Raw genomic sequence first — 19,743 nt, 5'->3', positions numbered from 1 at the left:
ATATTCAAACCCATATTTATTCTAAAGCGCTATGCATGCATAAAATAAACAATCATACACTTAGATAAATATATGTGACATGTCTATGTAACTTTTTGATAAAATTTGTTTTTTTTTAATATATGTGGCATGCCTATCTGGCTTGTCACCTGGATTATGTAAATTTATGGATGAGAAAATTATGGACATATATCATTTTAAATATTTTTTTAAAACTTTATGAATATATTTATTTATGTTAAAATCAATGAAAAAAGTTAAATCAATCCAAATACCTTATCCCAACACACCATATTAACAGCTTACCTTTCACTGAAATACTTAGATATGATTAAACAATACAAAAAACTTTGGTTAGAAACTAAGAATGATATATGTCTTTTTGGCTCTCTACGTATGCAATGGGTATATTGATCAAAGTCATGTATTGTAAAATATTAATGTATCGTCATTTTTTATGAGAATAATAGAAACTTGTATTAAACCAGCAAAACACAAATTACATAATCATAGACGAAGAGAGTTCTATAGAAGCATAACAAGAAAAACGGACTCCTAGATCAAAAATAAAGAAAATACCCAAAGCAATAACATATGTTGCAAATGGATTAATAAAGAGATAAAACTCTTTTTGAGAGGTATGGAAGGGCCCCAGAGCAGTCATTGCACAATGAGGGATTACCTTAGAACCTCGCCAAAGGACGAAGCATGTGCCACATGTTTCTGTAAGTTTATGCCTATGTAGCCTTGAGACACATCTTTTACAACCTTGATCAGAGTTACCATAAGACAAACGTCATCGCTACCAAAAACCTCCAGATTTGAAGGCAAAACCCTCAAATATGTGGGCAAATCCATTAGATTGGTGGGGTGATACACCAAAACATTGTTGACACATAAACAATATTGTACACTTTGGGTTGTCCGGTTCCCGTGAATACTTCGAGCCCGCATGACTTTGTTTCTCCTTGGGCCCAAACAAGTGAGTTAAACCCAATTCACTCAAGCCTAGGAAAATGACTTGTTGATGTTAAGGGGTGGGCTTAGCCCTCATAAAGGGCATTGTCCACGCATCAATAAACGAGACTTTACACCCCCACACACTTGTGCGCTGGGTTATGCTAGACCCAACAAGTGGAGTAAAGGTCATGTCCAACCGGACCGAATTACTCCGATACTATATTGTAAATCCACATCAACAATATTATCCACTTTGGGTTGTATGGTTCCCGTGGATATATAGGGTCTGCACGGCTTTGTTTCTCCTTATGCGTAAGCAAGTGGGATAGACTCAACTCACTCAAGCCTATGAGAAGGTATTGTTGATGTTAAGGGGTGGGTTTAACCCTTATAAAGGGTATTGTCCACACATCAATAAACGATGTGGGACTTTACACGTGTTGGTGGTAATACCGGTGTGATGCCTGTCATTGAACATCCAATGAAGAAGTTAGAACCTTAGAGTGTGTTTAAATCGAGAGATTTGGAGGGGAGGGAAGAGAAGGGAAAAATGGCTTCATTCTAATTCTCTTGTTTGGATAGTTTATAAAAAATTAAGAGGAGAGATTTGAGGGGATCTTGGAGGAAGATTTCATTAAATTTTTGTCAAAATTATTTCCTCTAAAAATAGAGTCGTTTGGAGGGAATAAATTACTAATTAAGTTATTTATAAATTAAAAACCTATTTTACCATTGGACATAACACTTAAACATAAAAAAATTAAAGATAAATTAGTAAATTAAACTACTTCTTTTTCATTTATTTTTATTATGTTTGGGTAAACATAAGAGAGGAAAATATATTTTCCCTTCCATTATTTTTCATTCTCTTCCTTTCTTTTCGTTTCTCTTCTCTTCCCTTATCCAAATCCCTCAATCCAAACACACTCTTAAACGAGGAATCGAGAGAACATGAATTATAGAGAGAATGAAAGTATTGATTTGATAACTCGTATTTCCGAACCCTTTTTTATGGAAGGGTTCCTCGTATTTATAGATACTAAATCATGGGCCCGAAATACGGATCGTGGGCTTGTCTGTTTGGGATAGCCTGGATTGAACTTTGGGCAATCGCTGGACCTAATGACCTATATAAGTATATATATTCGATCGATTTAGGCCATATGCTTACTGGGCTTGCTCAGATTGTTGGCCTGATAGGCCTCGCCTTGACCCTCACCCACGGGTTCTGGGTCCATACCTTTTTTTTTATTCCTAAACTCTTGATCCTGCTAAGTGCTAACAGGATACATGTCTGATACGAGTTTTGGGCCTTTTGGCCCATTCAAATTACTCCACCAACCGAGTGGTATTCGTCCGTATAAGGTGGTTGCAAATTAAGGAAAAAGATCTTAAAAAGAAAATTATGGACAGAACAAATTGTTCAAATTTCCACGTGGCACGATCATGTAAGTGCATATTTGTAACAGTAATAATAGAGATGTCAACAACTGGATGAGAGTGGCTACAATTCTCCCCAAAAATTATGTTAAATAATAATTTTTGTTTTTGAAGATGACATATTAGAGTGTAGGAGTTAGAAATTAGTGTTTAGGGTTTAAAACTTAATTTTTAGTATTAGGGGTTTAGAGATTAGAATTTAAGGTTTAGGGCTTAAAATTTAGCATTTATATTTTTTTCCCAAAATCAATTATATTTTAATATTATGAACACCAAAATACTTAATCATATATTTTAATTCATGATTTAACATAGTTTTGGAAAAAAATTTGAGCCGGAATTGGAGCATCCCTATCCCGCCAACAACCAATAATTGTCATGACTCATGTACATCAATAGGGACATGTGGAGCCACGAAACAACTATCATGTACATTAGTTTGGATATTTGGAGTCACGAATTCATGTCCATACTTTGTGTCAAACTCTAGTAGCTAGTATAATTGAGCAATTGGGATTACGGAGATATAAATGATTAGTAAATTGAAAAAATAAAAAATCGATTGGAGAAATGCAAATGCAATAAATAAAAAATGAAAAGAAAGAACGGAGATATAAATGATTAGTAAATTTAAAAAATAAAAAATCGATTTGAGAAATGCAAATGCAATAAATAAAAAATGAAAAGGAAGAACGGAGATATAAATGATTAGTAAATTTAAAAAATAAAAAATCGATTTGAGAAATGCAAATGCAATAAATAAAAAATGAAAAGGACGAACGGAGATATAAATGATTAGTAAATTTAAAAAATAAAAAATCGATTGGAGAAATGCAAATGCAATAAATAAAAAATGAAAAGAAAGAGAAGAAAAATTAGAGGGCTAGAAGTCTAGAACATGATTCAGTTCTAGAGAGAGGCAAGCAAGAGAGTAGGTGGTGGCTGGTGGGAGAGAGTAGCATAAATAAGCCAAGTCCCCCCACACACAAACTCGCGCCGTTCACTTCTCTTAAGGCTTTTCCTTCTCCTCTCAACATCTCTCTCGTTCGCTTCTCCTACTTCCATTCTCGAGGGGTAATAATATACATTTTAACATTGCTTTTGTAGTTCCTCGTCTCATACTCTGCATTCAATCTGATTGATCTGTGTTTGCTGCTCCATCCCATTGCATTTAGATCTGATTCACATCGTTGGTTCGTGTTCTGTCCTATGTGGTTCGTGGTTGTGAAATGAAGGGATTGAGAAATTCTAGCTGATGATGAGCGTCTGAGATTCTGCTTGTGTTTGCTTTGATTTTCTTTGCTGGAATATGTGTTGAGTTGTGGATTTCGGATTTGTTTTGATGCAGATCTGAATTGGTAAAGCTTTTATCTACAATTGGAGACTTTTCATTTACTCTTTTCCGAATGAATTTGTTTGGATTATTGCCAAAATTCACTGAATATAGTTATTTCATAATAAACCTTCTGCGGAGACAGCCAGTTTGCTTGGATCTCTGCTTCTTCGCATTGTCTATGGAAGAATTCACTTGAAGCTGAGTGTCGGCTTAAGATATTCTCCTGTTTTACTAGTATTGTTTGGTTTAACTTGTTCACTGAATCAATGTGTTAGTCGTTCCACTTCTCTTACGTGACATACATAGAATTGCTTATCCTGTGCTTCCTCCCTCTTTTTATATATATATATTTCATCTGATTAACTCGAGATCTCACTTTATCAGTTTAAGATCCGATTTAGACGTGATGTTGTTGTTGGTTTTGTTATGCTTTATTTGATTGTTATTTGAGACCGAAATATTATGGATAATGAGTAATTGAGATTCTAGAACAAGCGCTAGCCTTAATTTTCTTGATATTTGTTGAAGTGTGGATCTCGCGTTTATGATGGTCCAGATCTGAACTGAAGTCTGTTTTTGTACTTTATGTGGAATGAATTGGTTTTTATCCTTCTGAACACATTTACTGAAGCTAGTTATTCAGTACCACCCGTTTGTGCTCAGATCTCTAGTTTATACTAGTTTTGACTTCTTTGTGATTGATATCACCATTCACTCGAAGTTGAAGCACTTGTCAAATTTAAGATATTTCAAAAATAACTTATTCACTTTTTTTAGACAGAACAACGAAATTAATAAATGAAAATGTAGGAAAAGACAAATGGTAATTGAAATTTCTCTTACTGATTTGTTTAGACTTTATTAGTTTGTAAGCACTCAGCATTCCTTTGCAAATATAGCTTTAGTACAGTTGTAGCACAAGCGAATGTGTCGTCTAGTGGTAGGGTTGCGGGGTGCAACCTACAGGTGACACGTTCATTCTTGGGTCTCTCCACATATTATGTGGGGGTAAGGCCTGCGTACGTCTTGCATGTCCCTAACTTTGCCTACTGCAAGCCTTGTGCATGGGTGTTGTTTCTATTTTTTCTTGAATTTTATAAACGTGAATGAGGAATAATGCTTTGGTTTATGCAACAGTGTAATGACGTCCCACTCCCACATTGTTGGTTACCCCCGCATGGGGCCCAAGCGAGAGCTCAAGTTCGCTTTAGAATCTTTCTGGGATGGCAAGAGCAGTGCTGAAGACTTGCAGAAGGTGGCGACAGATCTCAGGTCATCCATCTGGAAGCAGATGACTGAAGCTGGAATCAAGTACATTCCTAGCAATACTTTCTCCTACTATGATCAGGTCTTGGACACCACAGCAATGCTTGGAGCAGTTCCGGCTAGATATGGCTGGAACGGCAATGAGATTGGGTTTGATACCTACTTCTCAATGGCCAGGGGTAATGCCTCTGTTCCTGCTATGGAAATGACCAAGTGGTTTGACACCAACTAGTAAGTCATAAAATCTCCTCTGTGGTTAAGCATGTCTTTCTGATTGCTCTATTGCAATAAAAACAATTACTTTTTTGTTTCTGAACAGCCACTTCATTGTCCCTGAGTTGGGGCCAGATGTCCAGTTCTCATATGCCTCTCACAAGGCTGTTGATGAATACAAGGAGGCCAAAGCTGTAAGTTTGCTAGATCCTCTTGCTACCTTCCTTTGTTGTTGGCAGATCTAGGAAAACTTTTTTGATTTTCAAATCCGTGTAGCATTTGGGTTCAAGAAACTGTGCATGATTAACTAATTCATTTTTATTGAAGATCTTAGATTGATGATAATTTTCAGTGCTTTACTTGATTCGGTGATGGTGTTTGTTTTGCAAAAGCTTGATGCCTTTGTTTATTTGATGGTTTTTTTTCTCATTTGCTGATATTTTCTAAATTTCCTGTGGATCAGCTTGGTATTGATACTGTCCCTGTCCTTGTTGGCCCTGTGTCCTACTTGTTGCTGTCAAAACCAGCAAAGGGTGTTGACAAATCTTTTCCTCTTCTTTCCCTACTTGCCAAAATTCTTCCAATTTACAAGTAAGTTCTCAGCTTTTCGTTTATACGAGTCCTTCCAGGATATAACCAGCCTTTGAGGAATTTTAAATAAGGGATCTCTCATCTCTACTAAGCATTAATTCCTTGCAGGGAGGTTGTGTCAGAACTGAAAGCAGCTGGAGCAACCTGGATACAGTTTGATGAACCAACCCTTGTGAAGGATCTTGAGCCTCAGCAATTACATGCATTTACTGGGGCCTATGCTGAGCTCGAATCGTCTTTATCAGGATTGAATGTTCTAGTAGAGACATATTTTGCTGATGTAACTGCTGAGGCGTTCAAAACCCTTACCTCTTTGAAGGGCGTTAGCGGATTTGGGTTTGACTTGGTTCGTGGATCAAAGACTCTTGAATTGATCAAGGGAGGATTTCCTTCTGGAAAATACCTATTTGCCGGAGTTGTCGACGGAAGAAACATCTGGGCCAATGATCTCGCTTCCTCCCTCAGCACCCTGCAGACTCTTGAGGGAATTGTTGGAAAAGGTGTGCATAATTTTTGCATTGCTTTGGTGATTACCAATTTACCTTGTTTTTACTAAATTCATGGTATATGTTTCTTCTCTTCAGACAAGCTTGTCGTCTCTACATCATCTTCCCTACTCCACACGGCTGTCGATCTTGTGAATGAAACTAAGTTGGACAATGAGATCAAGTCATGGCTTGCTTTTGCAGCACAAAAAATAGTTGAAGTAAATGCATTGGCAAAAGCATTGGCTGGACAAAAGGATGAGGTATCTATTACTCATTTTGTTATCTGATGCTGTTTTTATTGTTTGAAAGTTCAAACTATTGATGGTATGAAGTGGAAAGAGTGTTACTTTTTGCTTTTTTATTATCCATTTAATAGTTTGAACTTTTTCTTAATTGATAATTTTGTCTGGGGATGCTTGAGCCAGTGAAGCTCTCCATCAAAAGTTGATAATATGGTTATGCAACTGTTCTCTTCTTAACATATTAAGTTAGTGTATGAATGTGAGATGATTTGGAGAGGACCTCATGAGAAGCATATTTCCTTGTCACTTTTTTGAGTGAAATATTTTTAGTTGTGAATGTTTTCTTTAACACAATGTTTTAGAAGGGTGGCCGAGAGAATGAGAGAGAGGTGGGGTGGGGCGGCGGGGGAGGTCAAGCCTCCATACAACACGTGATGTGTTTGCAAGTAATTCTATGTGTTCAGATGCTCTATGAATAATGCAATTCTTTCTTTTCAACTCTTTATCTTCAGGCATTCTTCTCTGCTAATGCTGAGGCTCAGGCTTCAAGAAAATCTTCCCCAAGGGTGACAAATGAGGCTGTTCAAAAAGCTGTAAGTGTGTGCTTGAAAATTTCTTTGTCCTTGTATCTCCAAAAATGCCTGCATTGACACTTGACAGCCTTTGTCTTACATATGATTATTGTTCTTGATTATAGGCTGCAGCTTTGAAGGGATCGGACCACCGCCGGGCCACAAATGTTAGTGCCAGACTGGATGCACAGCAGAAGTATTTGAACCTTCCAATTCTTCCCACCACTACCATTGGATCTTTCCCCCAGACCATGGACCTAAGAAGAGTGCGTCGTGAATACAAGGCTAAGAAGTGAGTGTCTCAGTATTTTCATGTTGTTGCTCACTTTCTGATTTATATTATTTTGTTAGTTATTTTAATTTGTTTTGCGGATATGTTTTAGGATATCTGAGGAGGATTACGTCAAGGCCATCAAGGCAGAAATTGAGAAAGTTGTCAAACTCCAGGAAGAGCTTGACATTGATGTTTTGGTTCATGGTGAACCAGAGGTGAGATTTCACCCTAAATGCAATTGTTTTATCTTCAGCCAGGATGCACTTTGTGTATGCAAGGTTATGAATGTCTCATTATTGCTTGCCAACAAATTTTGGAGTGCAGAGGAATGACATGGTTGAGTACTTTGGTGAACAATTATCTGGTTTTGCATTCTCTGCCAACGGGTGGGTTCAATCTTATGGGTCTCGATGTGTCAAGCCTCCCATCATATATGGTGATGTGAGCCGCCCTAAGGCCATGACTGTCTTCTGGTCTTCAATGGCTCAGAGCATGACCAAGCGACCCATGAAGGGTATGCTTACTGGTCCTGTTACAATTTTGAACTGGTCCTTCGTTAGAAATGACCAGCCCAGGTAAGAAAAATCAATCCAACTTAGTTATTCGCATCAGTAATTAGCTGGGTCGTCATAAGGCTTTAACTTTACTAACCCTTATTAGGCATGAGACCTGCTATCAAATTGCTTTGGCCATCAAGGATGAGGTTGAGGATCTTGAGAAAGCTGGTGTCACTGTTATCCAGATTGATGAGGCTGCCTTAAGAGAGGGTTTGCCCCTTAGGAAGTCTGAGGGGGCTTTTTACTTGGACTGGGCTGTTCATTCCTTCAGAATTACTAATTGTGGTGTAAAAGACACTACCCAGGTATGTCATTTCCCCCTATCTTTTTTTGTGCTAGTAATGTTTAGTCTGTTCCTCGCTCCTTCGTATACTTTTAACAAAATTTATGGCAAGCATGCCATGCTAAGAAAACCAATTCATTTGCCTGTCAAGAGTTGTTCAGAATTATAGTTAGTGCCTTTTCTTTGCAGGAAAGGTGACATGTGGATTCTTTTTGTTGTGTTTTGGTGATTTATCGTCAAATTATGCATGTTGAATTTGTTGTTGATTATTGGCTGTGAAACTCAAAATTTTCTATATACGTCTTGGGCAGATCCACACCCACATGTGCTACTCAAACTTCAACGATATCATCCACTCAATCATTGACATGGACGCTGATGTTATCACCATCGAGAACTCCAGGTCAGATGAGAAGCTTCTCTCCGTCTTCCGAGAGGGAGTGAAGTACGGTGCTGGCATTGGTCCTGGTGTGTATGACATCCACTCACCTAGGATACCATCCACAGACGAAATTGCTGACCGTATCAACAAGATGCTTCAAGTACTCGAAAGCAACATCCTGTGGGTGAACCCCGATTGTGGCCTGAAGACCCGCAAGTATGCTGAAGTTAACCCGGCACTTAGCAATATGGTTGCCGCTGCAAAGCTCCTGCGCACCCAGTTCTCAAGTGCCAAATGAGTCCATCAAAGCTTCCTCGATCACTTACCTTTCTTACATTTGTGATTTTATTTTTATTTTTTTTCCTGTTTAAGTTTCAATAACGTTCAGCATTTTGTTGAGAGCAAGTCTTGTTTCCATTTGTCTTTGTTTCGTTTAGGAAGTAAAGACGATGTATTATTAATGTGGATTTTCTAGACGGGGCTTCTCATAAATTTTGTTTTTATGAAGCTGTTCTGTCGTCTTAATCCATACTGTGTACTTATTTTTTCTTTTGTTTCTCCTCTGGAAAGTATTCCTGGTATGAGAAACGGGATCTTTAAGATCACTGCCTTATTAAAGAACAAAAAACATATTGCAAGTTTCAACCATTGTTCATGACTTTGCCTTATTAAAGAACAAAAAACACTGTTTATGACCACTCATTTACAAGTAGCTGGTAGGGGTGCCTTTCACATAAAAATAATCGTCTAATCGATCGATTATTGGAGGTTTCATTCGTCTAATCGGTCAGTTATTGACGGTTTGATTGTTTTTTTTTTTTTTAGAGTTCTGGTCGAGTTTTCGATCGGTCCTTACTAACATATCTTTGACGATAACTACCAATGGTTTGGACGGTCAATTACTTTAACCTGAATTGTTAATTTTGACAGCCCTAATAACGAGCGAACCATGTGATTATGTGTGGCAGAGGCTCTCGAGCGTCGAGACCAATAACTAATGAGTTTTAGTAAATCAACATGGCCTGTTCATTAAAAAACACAAAAAATGTCACATGCACATGAAGTTGCAATACTAAAACATGTCTGATATTTCTCCATCATTGATTATAACAAGAGGAGCTAAATAATTGTGCCTGCACGCAAATTTATGTAGATCTTATCTCCACAGTCCACTCCTACTTTTCCCAGTGCCGACACAAACACAGATTTGATTTTGAATGTTATTCTGTTCCCAATTACTTTACTCCTTCCCAATTTGTTTGTCATCATTTAAAAATCTAATATTTTAAAGAGACATTATTTAATGTAATTCAATTACACAAAATAATCATGTCATTTCAAATTCATCCTTATTTAAGATGAACTTTTTTTTTCCTCGAAACAAAGGTAATTAAAGTTATAAGGGTAATTTTGAAACACAACAACAAAATTGTTAATCTCAAACGTTACAACATAAATGGAATATTGATATTGGAATAAAAGGGAATCATGCCTTGCAATGTTCGCTAGAGGTCTCAATGAAATTTTTTTCAATTAGAGCATTCGTACCAGTTTCTCTTTAACAGATTTCTTAAAATATATATAAAATGCCCTTGTTCCTTATTTTATAGTTTCCCTATCCAATCAACACTACAGCATATTATTTATCATATTCTCTATTACATTAAAATAATATATTTTCTCTTTCCTTTATTATTTTATTAATATAATTAACTTTATTAAAAAATGTAAAATAATATCATATTCTCTTGCAAGAGGTCCCAACCCCATAATAAAATAATATTATAATTATCTAAAATAATATATCAAAACACTTTAAAATTGAAATCAAGAAGAGAGTCCAATTACCTAGGTGCAAGCATACACTAAAATAAACGATTACAATTAATAAACTATTATTCCAAGCCTTGTTAAAAAACATATATCAATGTGGAAGATCATGTGATTCACTAAAAAAAAATCGGTATGGCACTATGATTGGACATTATCTTAACTACTGTCTTGATTATAACTTATATGCCAAAAACAGTAGGTTCACTTCAACTACCCATTCAACAAAATAAATTGACTTTTGAGAAATAAAGCCAAAAAAAAAATCATTATCATTAATTTGTGACATATAAAAGACTATTATTTACCATCCCTCTCAACCTAATTATTCAACAAACAAATACTTAATATTTTTTTTTTTAGTAAAATAGAATGGTGAATGCAATATTGTTGGTGCAATGGGAGTGGCCTAACAACAATTGCACACCAACTCTAGTGACGTGACCCTTGAAATCATTATCATATGAAAGTGGGTTGGTCAGATTGAATGGGTTAGTGTCAAGTGTGGGAATAAATTGAGTAAAAATTCTTCAAACTACTAATAAACTTTTCCTAATCACTTTTAAAAATGTATTTACTTACACATTTAAGTAAGCTTAGTCAGGTAACTTGCCCACCACTGCTTGGGTGATAGCCTAGTGTCGAATTTCTCTAGGACTAAATCATATGGACTTGAAAAGTTATGAGTTCGATTCGTGCTAGAAACAATATATTTGTGAACACGTGTTGGGCTTTTGACAACTTATATCTTCGTCAGGTGAGAAACTTCTGTAAATGTGGGCCTAACAACTCTAGTTTAGGATCATATCAGATATGAATGCATAAGTGGCCCTGATAGCCCCATATTGGATATGAATGTGTCAATACAGGTTTGACAGTCCGAATTTAAGTTCATATCGGAAGTATAAAGGGTAACCTTGCCTGATACACTAGCGAAAAAGGGAAAAATGTAATTTGCTTGATATTAACGGACACTAATCAATATAAAGTTGTTGGAATAGGTGAAAAATGTGGTCTAATGATAAAGACTTCCCACAACATTAGCTTAACACCACCACTTGAAAATTCAATCGAAACATATTTGTATTATAGTATATATGCTAAAAAACAGAAGAAAAAACCTACTTGTATTGAAAAAATAAATAAACGATAAAATCATAAAACAGGGAAAAAAAAAAAAAAAAACTAAATTGAGTGAGATTCAGATCTAGAAAGAGAAATAAGAGAGTGGGGTGGGTGGGTGGGCGGTGGTGGAAAGTAAAATAAATGAGCCGAGTCTCCCCACACAAACTCGCGCCGTTCACTTCTCTAGGATTTACTAAATCAGTTGCCTCTCTTTTTCTCTCTTTCTCCACGCAACGTCTCTCTGTGCTCCGCTTCTCCTTTCTTCGTCCCGCTAGTTTCAGGTAATATTCATTTACTTTCTCTCCGTCTCTGTGTTGAATCTGATTGAAGTCTCAGTGCGATCGCTGATTGCTATTCGGGAGCTTTTTAGATCTGATTCAGAGGTCGTGCTGTCGCCTTTTAGTTATGTTTTGTGTTTTTATTGCATCTGAGTCGAAATGAAATAGGAATCGTAATTGATGATAAGAAATTGAGATTCTACGGCTAGTGTTTGCTTTGATTATCTTTTCTGGAATCTTGATTGAAGTGTGGTTTTCGTATTTTTGTTGATCCAGATCTGAATTGAGGAAGTTTTTCTACGCAATTAGAATAATTTTGTTGTCGGTCACTTTGTATGTACTGTGGTTCGGATTTGCTTTGGATTCTTGCGAGCATTTCATGTCTCTAGTGATTTTATCCACAATCAGTTTGCTTGGACCTATAGTTTTATCGGATCTCTCCTCTCTATAACGTTTTGGCTTATCCTTATTGTATATAACCAAACTGATTCAAAGTTATTGTCGGCATAAGATAGTCACTCACTCCATTTATTAATATCAAATAGTTTAACTTGTTTACTGTCCTTTTGTCCGCTAGTGAAAATTAAAGACTGAAAATCTAGCAAAAGAATTGAATACTAATTGGAATTCTCGATTGGATATGCTAATTTTTGTTTCTATTTGTACGTTAGAAGTTCCTGTAATAATTGGAGATTTGCTTTTGTTGATTGGAGGGTTTCTCTTACACAGTATGCTTTGTCATCTTGAGCTGCAAATAATTTTTGTCATTGAGAAGATTTCTTATCATGCTTCTTGTGCAAATGCAGTTTTACTTGCTTGATTTTCTAACCTTGTATGAGGAATTGATGCTTTGCTTTGTGGTTAATGGAACAGAACAATGGCGTCTCACATTGTTGGTTACCCTCGCATGGGGCCAAAGAGAGAACTAAAGTTTGCTTTGGAATCTTTATGGGATGGCAAGAGCAGTGCTGAAGACTTGCAGAAGGTGGCAGCAGATCTCAGGTCATCCATCTGGAAGCAGATGAGTGAAGCTGGAATCAAGTACATTCCTAGCAACACCTTCTCCTATTATGATCAGGTCTTGGACACCACGGCAATGCTTGGAGCAGTTCCTGCTAGATATGGATGGAACGGCAATGAGATTGGGTTTGATACCTACTTCTCCATGGCCAGAGGTAATGCCTCTGTTCCAGCCATGGAAATGACCAAGTGGTTTGACACCAACTAGTAAGTGATGAAAGTCTCTCCGTATCTATGCAAGTCAGTGATTTTGGCTAGAGTTTGTGATTACTCTAATGTGACATCATTGTTATTTATTTGTTTTTGGACAGCCACTACATTGTCCCTGAATTGGGGCCAGATGTCAAGTTCTCATATGCCTCTCACAAGGCTGTAGATGAATACAAGGAGGCTAAATCTGTGAGTTTGCTGGATACTCTGTATTCTAACTATTAATTTTTTATTTTCTTGTTTTGCTGATATTTTCTTTAATTCCTGTGGAGCAGCTAGGTATCGACACTGTCCCAGTCCTTGTTGGTCCTGTGTCCTACTTGTTGTTGTCAAAACCAGCGAAGGGCGTGGAGAAATCCTTTTCTCTTCTTTCCCTAATTGGCAAAATTCTACCTGTCTACAAGTAAGTACTTGATTTATCATTTTTAGATGTCTTTATGTGATACAGCCAACGGTTATGTGTAATGATATATATATTTTGGAGTTTCTATTGAAAAATTTCCATTAATGAACAATTTTTTTGCAGGGAAGTTGTTTCAGAACTAAAAGCGGCTGGAGCAACCTGGATACAATTTGATGAACCAACCCTTGTCAAGGATTTGGAGCCTCACCAATTGCATGCATTCACTGAGGCCTATTCTGAGCTAGAATCAGCTCTATCTGGGTTGAACGTTTTGATTGAGACATATTTTGCTGACGTGCCTGCTGAGGCATTCAAAACCCTTACCTCTTTGAAAGGTGTTACCGGGTTTGGGTTTGACTTGGTCCGTGGAACAAAGACTCTTGAATTGATTAAGGGAGGATTTCCTTCTGGAAAGTACCTGTTTGCTGGTGTGGTCGATGGAAGAAATATCTGGGCTAATGATCTCGCATCTTCCCTCAGCGCCCTGCAGGCTCTTGGGGGAATTATTGAAAAAGGTTTGCATTTTTACGCATTCTTTTGGTGATTTTTATTTTGCCTTTTTGTATTAAAATCGTGGTATCTGCTACTTCTTCAGACAAGCTCGTCGTCTCTACATCATGCTCGCTACTTCATACTGCTGTTGATCTTGTGAATGAGACTAAGTTGGACAATGAAATCAAGTCATGGCTTGCCTTTGCAGCACAGAAAATAGTTGAAGTAAATGCATTGGCGAAAGCACTGGCTGGACAAAGGGATGAGGTGCCTTTTTTCTCGTTATATTATCTGATGCTGTATTATTTCTTGACTGTTGAAACTATTACTAGTACAAAGGAGAATGTATGATGTGTTGTTATTATGATAGCTTCTTTTTTTTTCCCTCTCTTTTTCATTTGGGTTCTTAAAATATTCCTAATTTATAATTTGTATTTAGAAAACTTGAGCCCTTCTGTCGATCTTGGTATTTGCAAGTAATTCTTTGTATACAAATGTCATTCTATGTATTTTGACAGCTCTTTTAGTGTATATTTATACCAACTTACTAGATTTTTGTGTTTTCTGGAACTTTAAGTTAACATGGGTGCATATCTTGTTAAAAGTGGTAATTGAGGGAAGTGATCTGAGGATTTAAGTATGTTTACCCCTTGTGACATTGGTTAAATACATAGCCTATGGCCTATGCACTGGCCAGCCTGGTGTCTTTCACAGGCCATTAGTTACAGATATTACTTTTACATTGATGTAACAAAGGCCATTGATAATCATCTCTTTTTTGGCATTAATTGATGTCCCTTATATCCAACAAAAAAAACTTGATCAGGCTTCCAGCATTGAAGGATTTTTTTTATAATAGGAATTAGACTTTCTAAGAGAATTTCTATAATTAATGTCTCTCTCTTTTTTCAATTTTGATTCTTCAGGCATTCTTCTCTTCAAATGCTGAGGCGCAGGCTTCAAGGAAATCCTCCCCGAGGGTGACAAATGAGGCAGTTCAAAAGGCTGTAAGTATTTGTTTTCACAAAATCTGAGTATTCTCTCTATAAATGCCTGCATCGACAACCTTGGTCTTTAAATATAATTATTGTTCTCTTGTCTTTAGGCTTCCGCTTTGAAGGGGTCCGACCATCGCCGGGCCACAAATGTTAGTGCCAGACTGGGTGCACAGCAGAAGAAGTTGAACCTTCCCATACTTCCCACCACTACCATTGGATCATTTCCTCAGACTATGAACCTAAGAAGAGTGCGCCGTGAATTCAAGGCTAAGAAGTGAGTGCGCCAGCATTATCATTTTGTACTCATCCCACTTTCTGAATTTTATCGTTCTTCTTGACTATGAAAATTGGCTTTGCTGCTATGATTATAGGATATCCGAGGAGGATTACGTCAGGACCATCAGGGAGGAAATTGAGAAAGTTGTCAAACTCCAGGAAGAGCTAGACATTGATGTTTTGGTGCATGGTGAACCAGAGGTGAGCTTTTATCTTAAATGCAATTTGTTTTATCTTCAGCCAGGATGCACTTTATGTCTGTAAGGTTATGAATGTCTCATTAATGCCAACAAAACAAAATTTGGAGTGCAGAGGAATGACATGGTTGAGTACTTTGGGGAACAATTATCTGGGTTTGCCTTCTCTGCCAACGGGTGGGTCCAATCTTATGGGTCTCGATGTGTCAAGCCTCCTATCATATATGGTGATGTGAGCCGCCCCAAGGCCATGACTGTCTTCTGGTCTTCAATGGCTCAGAGCATGACAAAGCGACCCATGAAGGGCATGCTTACTGGTCCTGTTACAATTCTGAACTGGTCCTTTGTCAGAAATGACCAGCCTAGGTAAGAAAATTCAATCCAACTAAATTTTAGTTTGGCAATTATTTAGCTGAATTGTCATACAGCTAATCACAACAACCCTTTTGTTTTTAGGCATGAGACCTGCTATCAGATTGCTTTGGCCATCAAGGATGAGGTTGAGGATCTTGAAAAAGCTGGCGTCACTGTTATCCAGATTGATGAGGCTGCCTTAAGAGAAGGTCTGCCCCTTAGGAAGTCTGAGGAGTCGTTTTATTTGGACTGGGCAGTTCATTCGTTCAGAATTACTAACTGCAGTGTTAAGGACACTACCCAGGTATGTTGTTTCTTCTCTCCACTCTTTTTGAGTACTGGTAATCTTGAGCCTGTCTTTCAATCATAAATGCCCTATCCGTCAATCATAAATGTTCTGTCTTCAGCGCTCTTGCTTTTGGTACTTTTAGCATAAGATATGGCAGGCGTGCCTTTCTCAGAAACTAGTTCATTTGCTATGCAAGCATGCGTCTCTCAGAAATTAATTCATTTGCTATCAGGAATTGCTCAGAACTCAAATAGTTACTCTATTTTCTTGTTGGGGAAGGTGTTTGCAACTTCATGTTTTGTTTTAGAACATTGTTTTTTATATGTTTAGTTGTAGTGTCACAGTCAATTTCCAATAATGATCTGTAAAGGTTTTGTTGATTATGGGTTGTGAAACTCAAAACTGTCTCTGAACCTCTTGGACAGATCCACACCCATATGTGCTACTCAAACTTCAATGACATCATCCACTCGATTATTGACATGGATGCTGATGTTATCACCATTGAGAACTCCCGATCAGATGAAAAGCTTCTCTCCGTTTTCCGAGAGGGTGTGAAGTACGGTGCTGGCATTGGTCCTGGTGTATATGACATCCACTCACCTAGGATTCCATCCACTGAGGAAATTGCTGACCGTATCAACAAGATGCTCCAAGTACTCGAAAGCAATGTCTTGTGGGTGAACCCAGATTGTGGCTTGAAGACACGCAAATATGCTGAAGTTAACCCGGCGCTCAGCAATATGGTTGCTGCCGCTAAGCTCCTGCGCACCCAGCTTGCAAGCACCAAGTGAGTTTTGAAAGCGTCGTCAATTGTCTTCTTACGTTTGTGACATAGTATTATTTGAGCTCCAATAAATTCTGCTTTTTTGTTGAGTGTGGGTCCTTGTTTCCGATTTTCTTCCTTTTCGTTTTAGGAGGTAATGATGATGCATTATTAATGTTGATTTAGTTGATGGGGTTTCATATAAATTTTGTTTTTATAAAGCTGTTCAACTATCATCTTAATCCATATTACACTTTCGTGTATTTCTTTTTTTGTGGATGGAGTTCCGAGTAAGCCAACTCGAGATATGAAGTGCACACAGTTGATTACTTGGTAGAGAAAATGTCTGTTTTATGTCCTGAGGGACCCTACATAGCCAAATGAATGAATGTCAGTAGGGGAAGAGGAGAGTATGACAAGCTCGTTGATCGTTTTATAATATGATTATGAATTTATCATTCTATGATATGAATATGATTGTGGTATCACTTGATGATGTGATCAACCATTTCAACGAGTATTTTCCAAGTCTGCATCTGTAAAAAGAAATCGAGACAGTCCTCCCAATATGGTGAGTGCACAATCGGTTAACTAGACAAACGACCTTTTGTTCAGATACGGTGCCTTCATGGACAAGTAGGTTTAAGGGTAGGAATGCGTTTTGTCCTGTTAGGTCCGTATTGGATGTTCAAAGGACAAATTTATATAGTTTTGTTCTCGATTATTGAGACATGTTTTTATGGTTTTAGCAAATTCAGTACTTGAATTTGATGAGTAAGAACACAAATTTGCAACTCTAGAGAAGCATGAGATTATAATCAAGGAAATCAATAAAACTTGAGATTTTCTTACATTAATTTTGCAATAAAAATTATGATTGGATTGGATTGGAAGCACATAATATAAGATGCTCATGCTGATAACATTTCAATTTATATAAAACTTTTCAGATTCCACTTTTGTGTGAGAAGTTTATTTCAACAGACCAATAATAATTCCCCAAGGGACTACATTTATTTCACAAGAATTGATTAGTGAACTAATCCCCTTATGTTTCTCTCTTTCCTTCTTTTCTTTCTTCAGTACATGTGAACAATTTGATGCTTATCCTAAGCTTGATAATCAGAAGAACTAGCTTCATTTGTCTTAAATTTCACCAAGGACTTAATTGCTCTGTTTGCAGACAGCACAATTACCGCAATCAACACCACCACCACCACCAAATTCTTCGGCTTCTTCATCTTCACCATAAACCCACCAAGAACTTGCTTATAATCTTGTACTAATGCAGGCTTTCCACTCCCACCCACAATTCCTCCTGTTGTTTTATCCACCTTTGCAGCATTCTTGTTGTCAATTGAGTCGACAACACTGCTTTTTTCCTTCCCATGATCACTTGGTGATTCCTTCTTCTCCTCCTCCGCTGCTGCTTTCTTTGGAACATTGTTTTCGATTTTCGGTTTGTCAATGCTCGTCTTTGGAACAGCAGCTTCTTGAACAACAGCTTCTTCTTGCTTCATGTTTTTTGGTGCTTCTGGTTTCTGATCATTTGTGGGCTTCTGAGGCTTTGGAACTGATTCTCGCGGTGCCTGAATTGGAGACTCTGGCTTTGGCTTTAAATGTTGTTTTGGCAACTGTTCTTGTGGCTTTGGTGCCTCTGCAATTAGTTTTTCTGTTTCTGCGGGAGCGATGTTTTTGGGAAGTCTGATGGAAAGAGAACCTCTGTCAAATTTTGCACTGATTTCATTGGTATTACAGTTGGAAGGAATCTGCAGTTCCTTCTCGAATCGACTCCTTTTGTCGATCCCAATCTCGCGTTCTCCGGAGATTCTCAGTTTACTTGTTGAAGTAACTTGAACCTTCAGTTGCTCCCTTTTGAAACCTGCAATACCCATTCACAGATTGCAATCAACATTGCTCTATGTTTGTTTTGGTCCTTCACAAAACACTAGTGGAAGATGTAAATTTTGAGCTACAAAAGGCTAAAACATGACTTGTTCTCCCATTATATAAGATGAAGACCAAGACGGTAGCACTGAATTATTCGATGAGCAGTTGGGTGGGTTCCACGTTTAAAAAAAGAAAGAACGTTTTGATAGGAAAAAAGACAAACCTGGTAGAAAAAGGAGCAAAACTTCAGCTGTAGGTTCTCGTGACCATTCAGTGGTTGGTTCGAAATTTTCGTACACAGGATTAGCGGCAGGCCTTTGGTTAGCAGCCATATCTCAGCCTTTTATCTTTCTTTCTTTTCTTTTCTGGTCAATTTGATCTTATTGCCTTGCTGAAAGATCTTCTTCTATGGTTTGTATATATATATACACCAAAGAAATTTGATGTGGGAGACTTCTGGGTTTTGTTTTTCTTGTGTTGTCAAGATTCTCATTCTTTCTACACTTCATTTGGGCTTGTGTTTCTTTGTTCTTAGATATTCTTTTTAAATTTCTTGTTGTAGATTATTTGGCTTTGAGTCTCCTTCTTATGACTTGGATGAATGCTAGAGACGGTTACTTCATGTAGAGGCAAAGTGAAAAAATTCCTTCTTCAAGGAAGAACCAATTTGCACCAACTTGGAAACAACAGTTTTGGGCTTGGGCTTTTCAGCCCATCCTCTAGTAGGCTGATTGGAGCGGGCGAGAATTTGGGCCCTTTGGCCCATGAAATTTAAAAAGTTTCCCGTTCGCGTTAAAACTTAAAAGTACGTCACCGACTTAAGTTTCGCGTTCGCGTTAAAAGGTTACCTATAAATATCCCCAGTCCCACTACATAATTTTCGCTTAAATTTCGCACCTACGAAAGGGAGACAGAGTTCGTTACTAGGGTTTGCGAAATCGTTCAAATTGTTATGGGGGCCCGTGGTTTGCAGTTTCGGATTGCGAGTTCCGTCACAAGAACTGATCGGAA

General features: G+C 37.5%; 3 protein-coding genes across 4 annotated transcripts; 2 read left to right on the top strand and 1 right to left on the bottom strand.

Annotated features, from left to right (window-relative positions):
- Window positions 1-3,321: 3,321 nt before the first annotated feature.
- On the top strand, window positions 3,322-9,156 carry LOC119991340 (5-methyltetrahydropteroyltriglutamate--homocysteine methyltransferase 1-like). Of its 2 annotated transcripts, none has more exons than XM_038837696.1 (12): window positions 3,322-3,474; window positions 4,874-5,233; window positions 5,322-5,409; window positions 5,679-5,806; window positions 5,915-6,306; window positions 6,391-6,554; window positions 7,049-7,129; window positions 7,234-7,400; window positions 7,492-7,597; window positions 7,707-7,957; window positions 8,043-8,244; window positions 8,534-9,156. In XM_038837696.1, the coding sequence occupies exons 2-12, from the start codon at window positions 4,878-4,880 to the stop codon at window positions 8,900-8,902; spliced, it is 2,304 nt and encodes a 767-aa protein (XP_038693624.1). In that variant the 5' UTR covers window positions 3,322-3,474; window positions 4,874-4,877; the 3' UTR covers window positions 8,903-9,156. The 2 variants fall into 2 exon arrangements, with proteins under 2 accessions (XP_038693624.1, XP_038693626.1); XM_038837698.1 differs by lacking the exon at window positions 3,322-3,474 and adding an exon at window positions 3,610-3,758.
- A 2,525-nt stretch (window positions 9,157-11,681) lies between these two features.
- Window positions 11,682-17,115, top strand: LOC119991325 (5-methyltetrahydropteroyltriglutamate--homocysteine methyltransferase-like). Its single transcript, XM_038837675.1, has 12 exons — window positions 11,682-11,840; window positions 12,711-13,064; window positions 13,169-13,256; window positions 13,343-13,470; window positions 13,594-13,985; window positions 14,066-14,229; window positions 14,889-14,969; window positions 15,068-15,234; window positions 15,332-15,437; window positions 15,549-15,799; window positions 15,890-16,091; window positions 16,502-17,115. Exons 1-12 carry the CDS (start codon window positions 11,701-11,703, stop codon window positions 16,868-16,870), a joined length of 2,442 nt encoding a protein of 813 aa, XP_038693603.1. The 5' UTR covers window positions 11,682-11,700; the 3' UTR covers window positions 16,871-17,115.
- A 633-nt stretch (window positions 17,116-17,748) lies between these two features.
- LOC119992160 (inactive protein RESTRICTED TEV MOVEMENT 2-like) lies at window positions 17,749-19,126 on the bottom strand. Its single transcript, XM_038838823.1, has 2 exons — window positions 18,956-19,126; window positions 17,749-18,724 (listed from the first exon to the last, which is right to left on the bottom strand). The coding sequence occupies exons 1-2, from the start codon at window positions 19,062-19,064 to the stop codon at window positions 17,952-17,954; spliced, it is 882 nt and encodes a 293-aa protein (XP_038694751.1). The 5' UTR covers window positions 19,065-19,126; the 3' UTR covers window positions 17,749-17,951.
- Between the last annotated feature and the right edge of the window lie 617 nt (window positions 19,127-19,743).

The sequence above is a fragment of the Tripterygium wilfordii genome, chromosome 22 (genome assembly GCF_013401445.1).
Source record: "Tripterygium wilfordii isolate XIE 37 chromosome 22, ASM1340144v1, whole genome shotgun sequence".
In the NCBI taxonomy this organism is placed as follows: Eukaryota; Viridiplantae; Streptophyta; class Magnoliopsida; order Celastrales; family Celastraceae; genus Tripterygium; species Tripterygium wilfordii.
Note: the sequence above shows the minus strand (reverse complement) of the source record. Positions and strands in the feature narration are given on the sequence as shown.

Excerpts from the sequence above, each read along its gene's own strand:
- LOC119991340 (XM_038837696.1), top strand. The coding sequence starts at position 4,878 with ATGACGTCCCACTCCCACATTGTTGGTTACCCCCGCATGGGGCCCAAG. Across the intron at positions 6,555-7,048 it reads TGGCTGGACAAAAGGATGAG|GCATTCTTCTCTGCTAATGC; the intron begins GTATCTATTACT and ends CTTTATCTTCAG. Across the intron at positions 8,245-8,533 it reads GTGTAAAAGACACTACCCAG|ATCCACACCCACATGTGCTA; the intron begins GTATGTCATTTC and ends CGTCTTGGGCAG.
- LOC119991325 (XM_038837675.1), top strand. The coding sequence starts at position 11,701 with ATGAGCCGAGTCTCCCCACACAAACTCGCGCCGTTCACTTCTCTAGGA. Across the intron at positions 11,841-12,710 it reads CTTCGTCCCGCTAGTTTCAG|AACAATGGCGTCTCACATTG; the intron begins GTAATATTCATT and ends TTAATGGAACAG. Across the intron at positions 14,230-14,888 it reads TGGCTGGACAAAGGGATGAG|GCATTCTTCTCTTCAAATGC; the intron begins GTGCCTTTTTTC and ends TTGATTCTTCAG.
- LOC119992160 (XM_038838823.1), bottom strand. The coding sequence starts at position 19,064 with ATGGCTGCTAACCAAAGGCCTGCCGCTAATCCTGTGTACGAAAATTTC. Across the intron at positions 18,725-18,955 it reads TTTGCTCCTTTTTCTACCAG|GTTTCAAAAGGGAGCAACTG; the intron begins GTTTGTCTTTTT and ends TGGGTATTGCAG.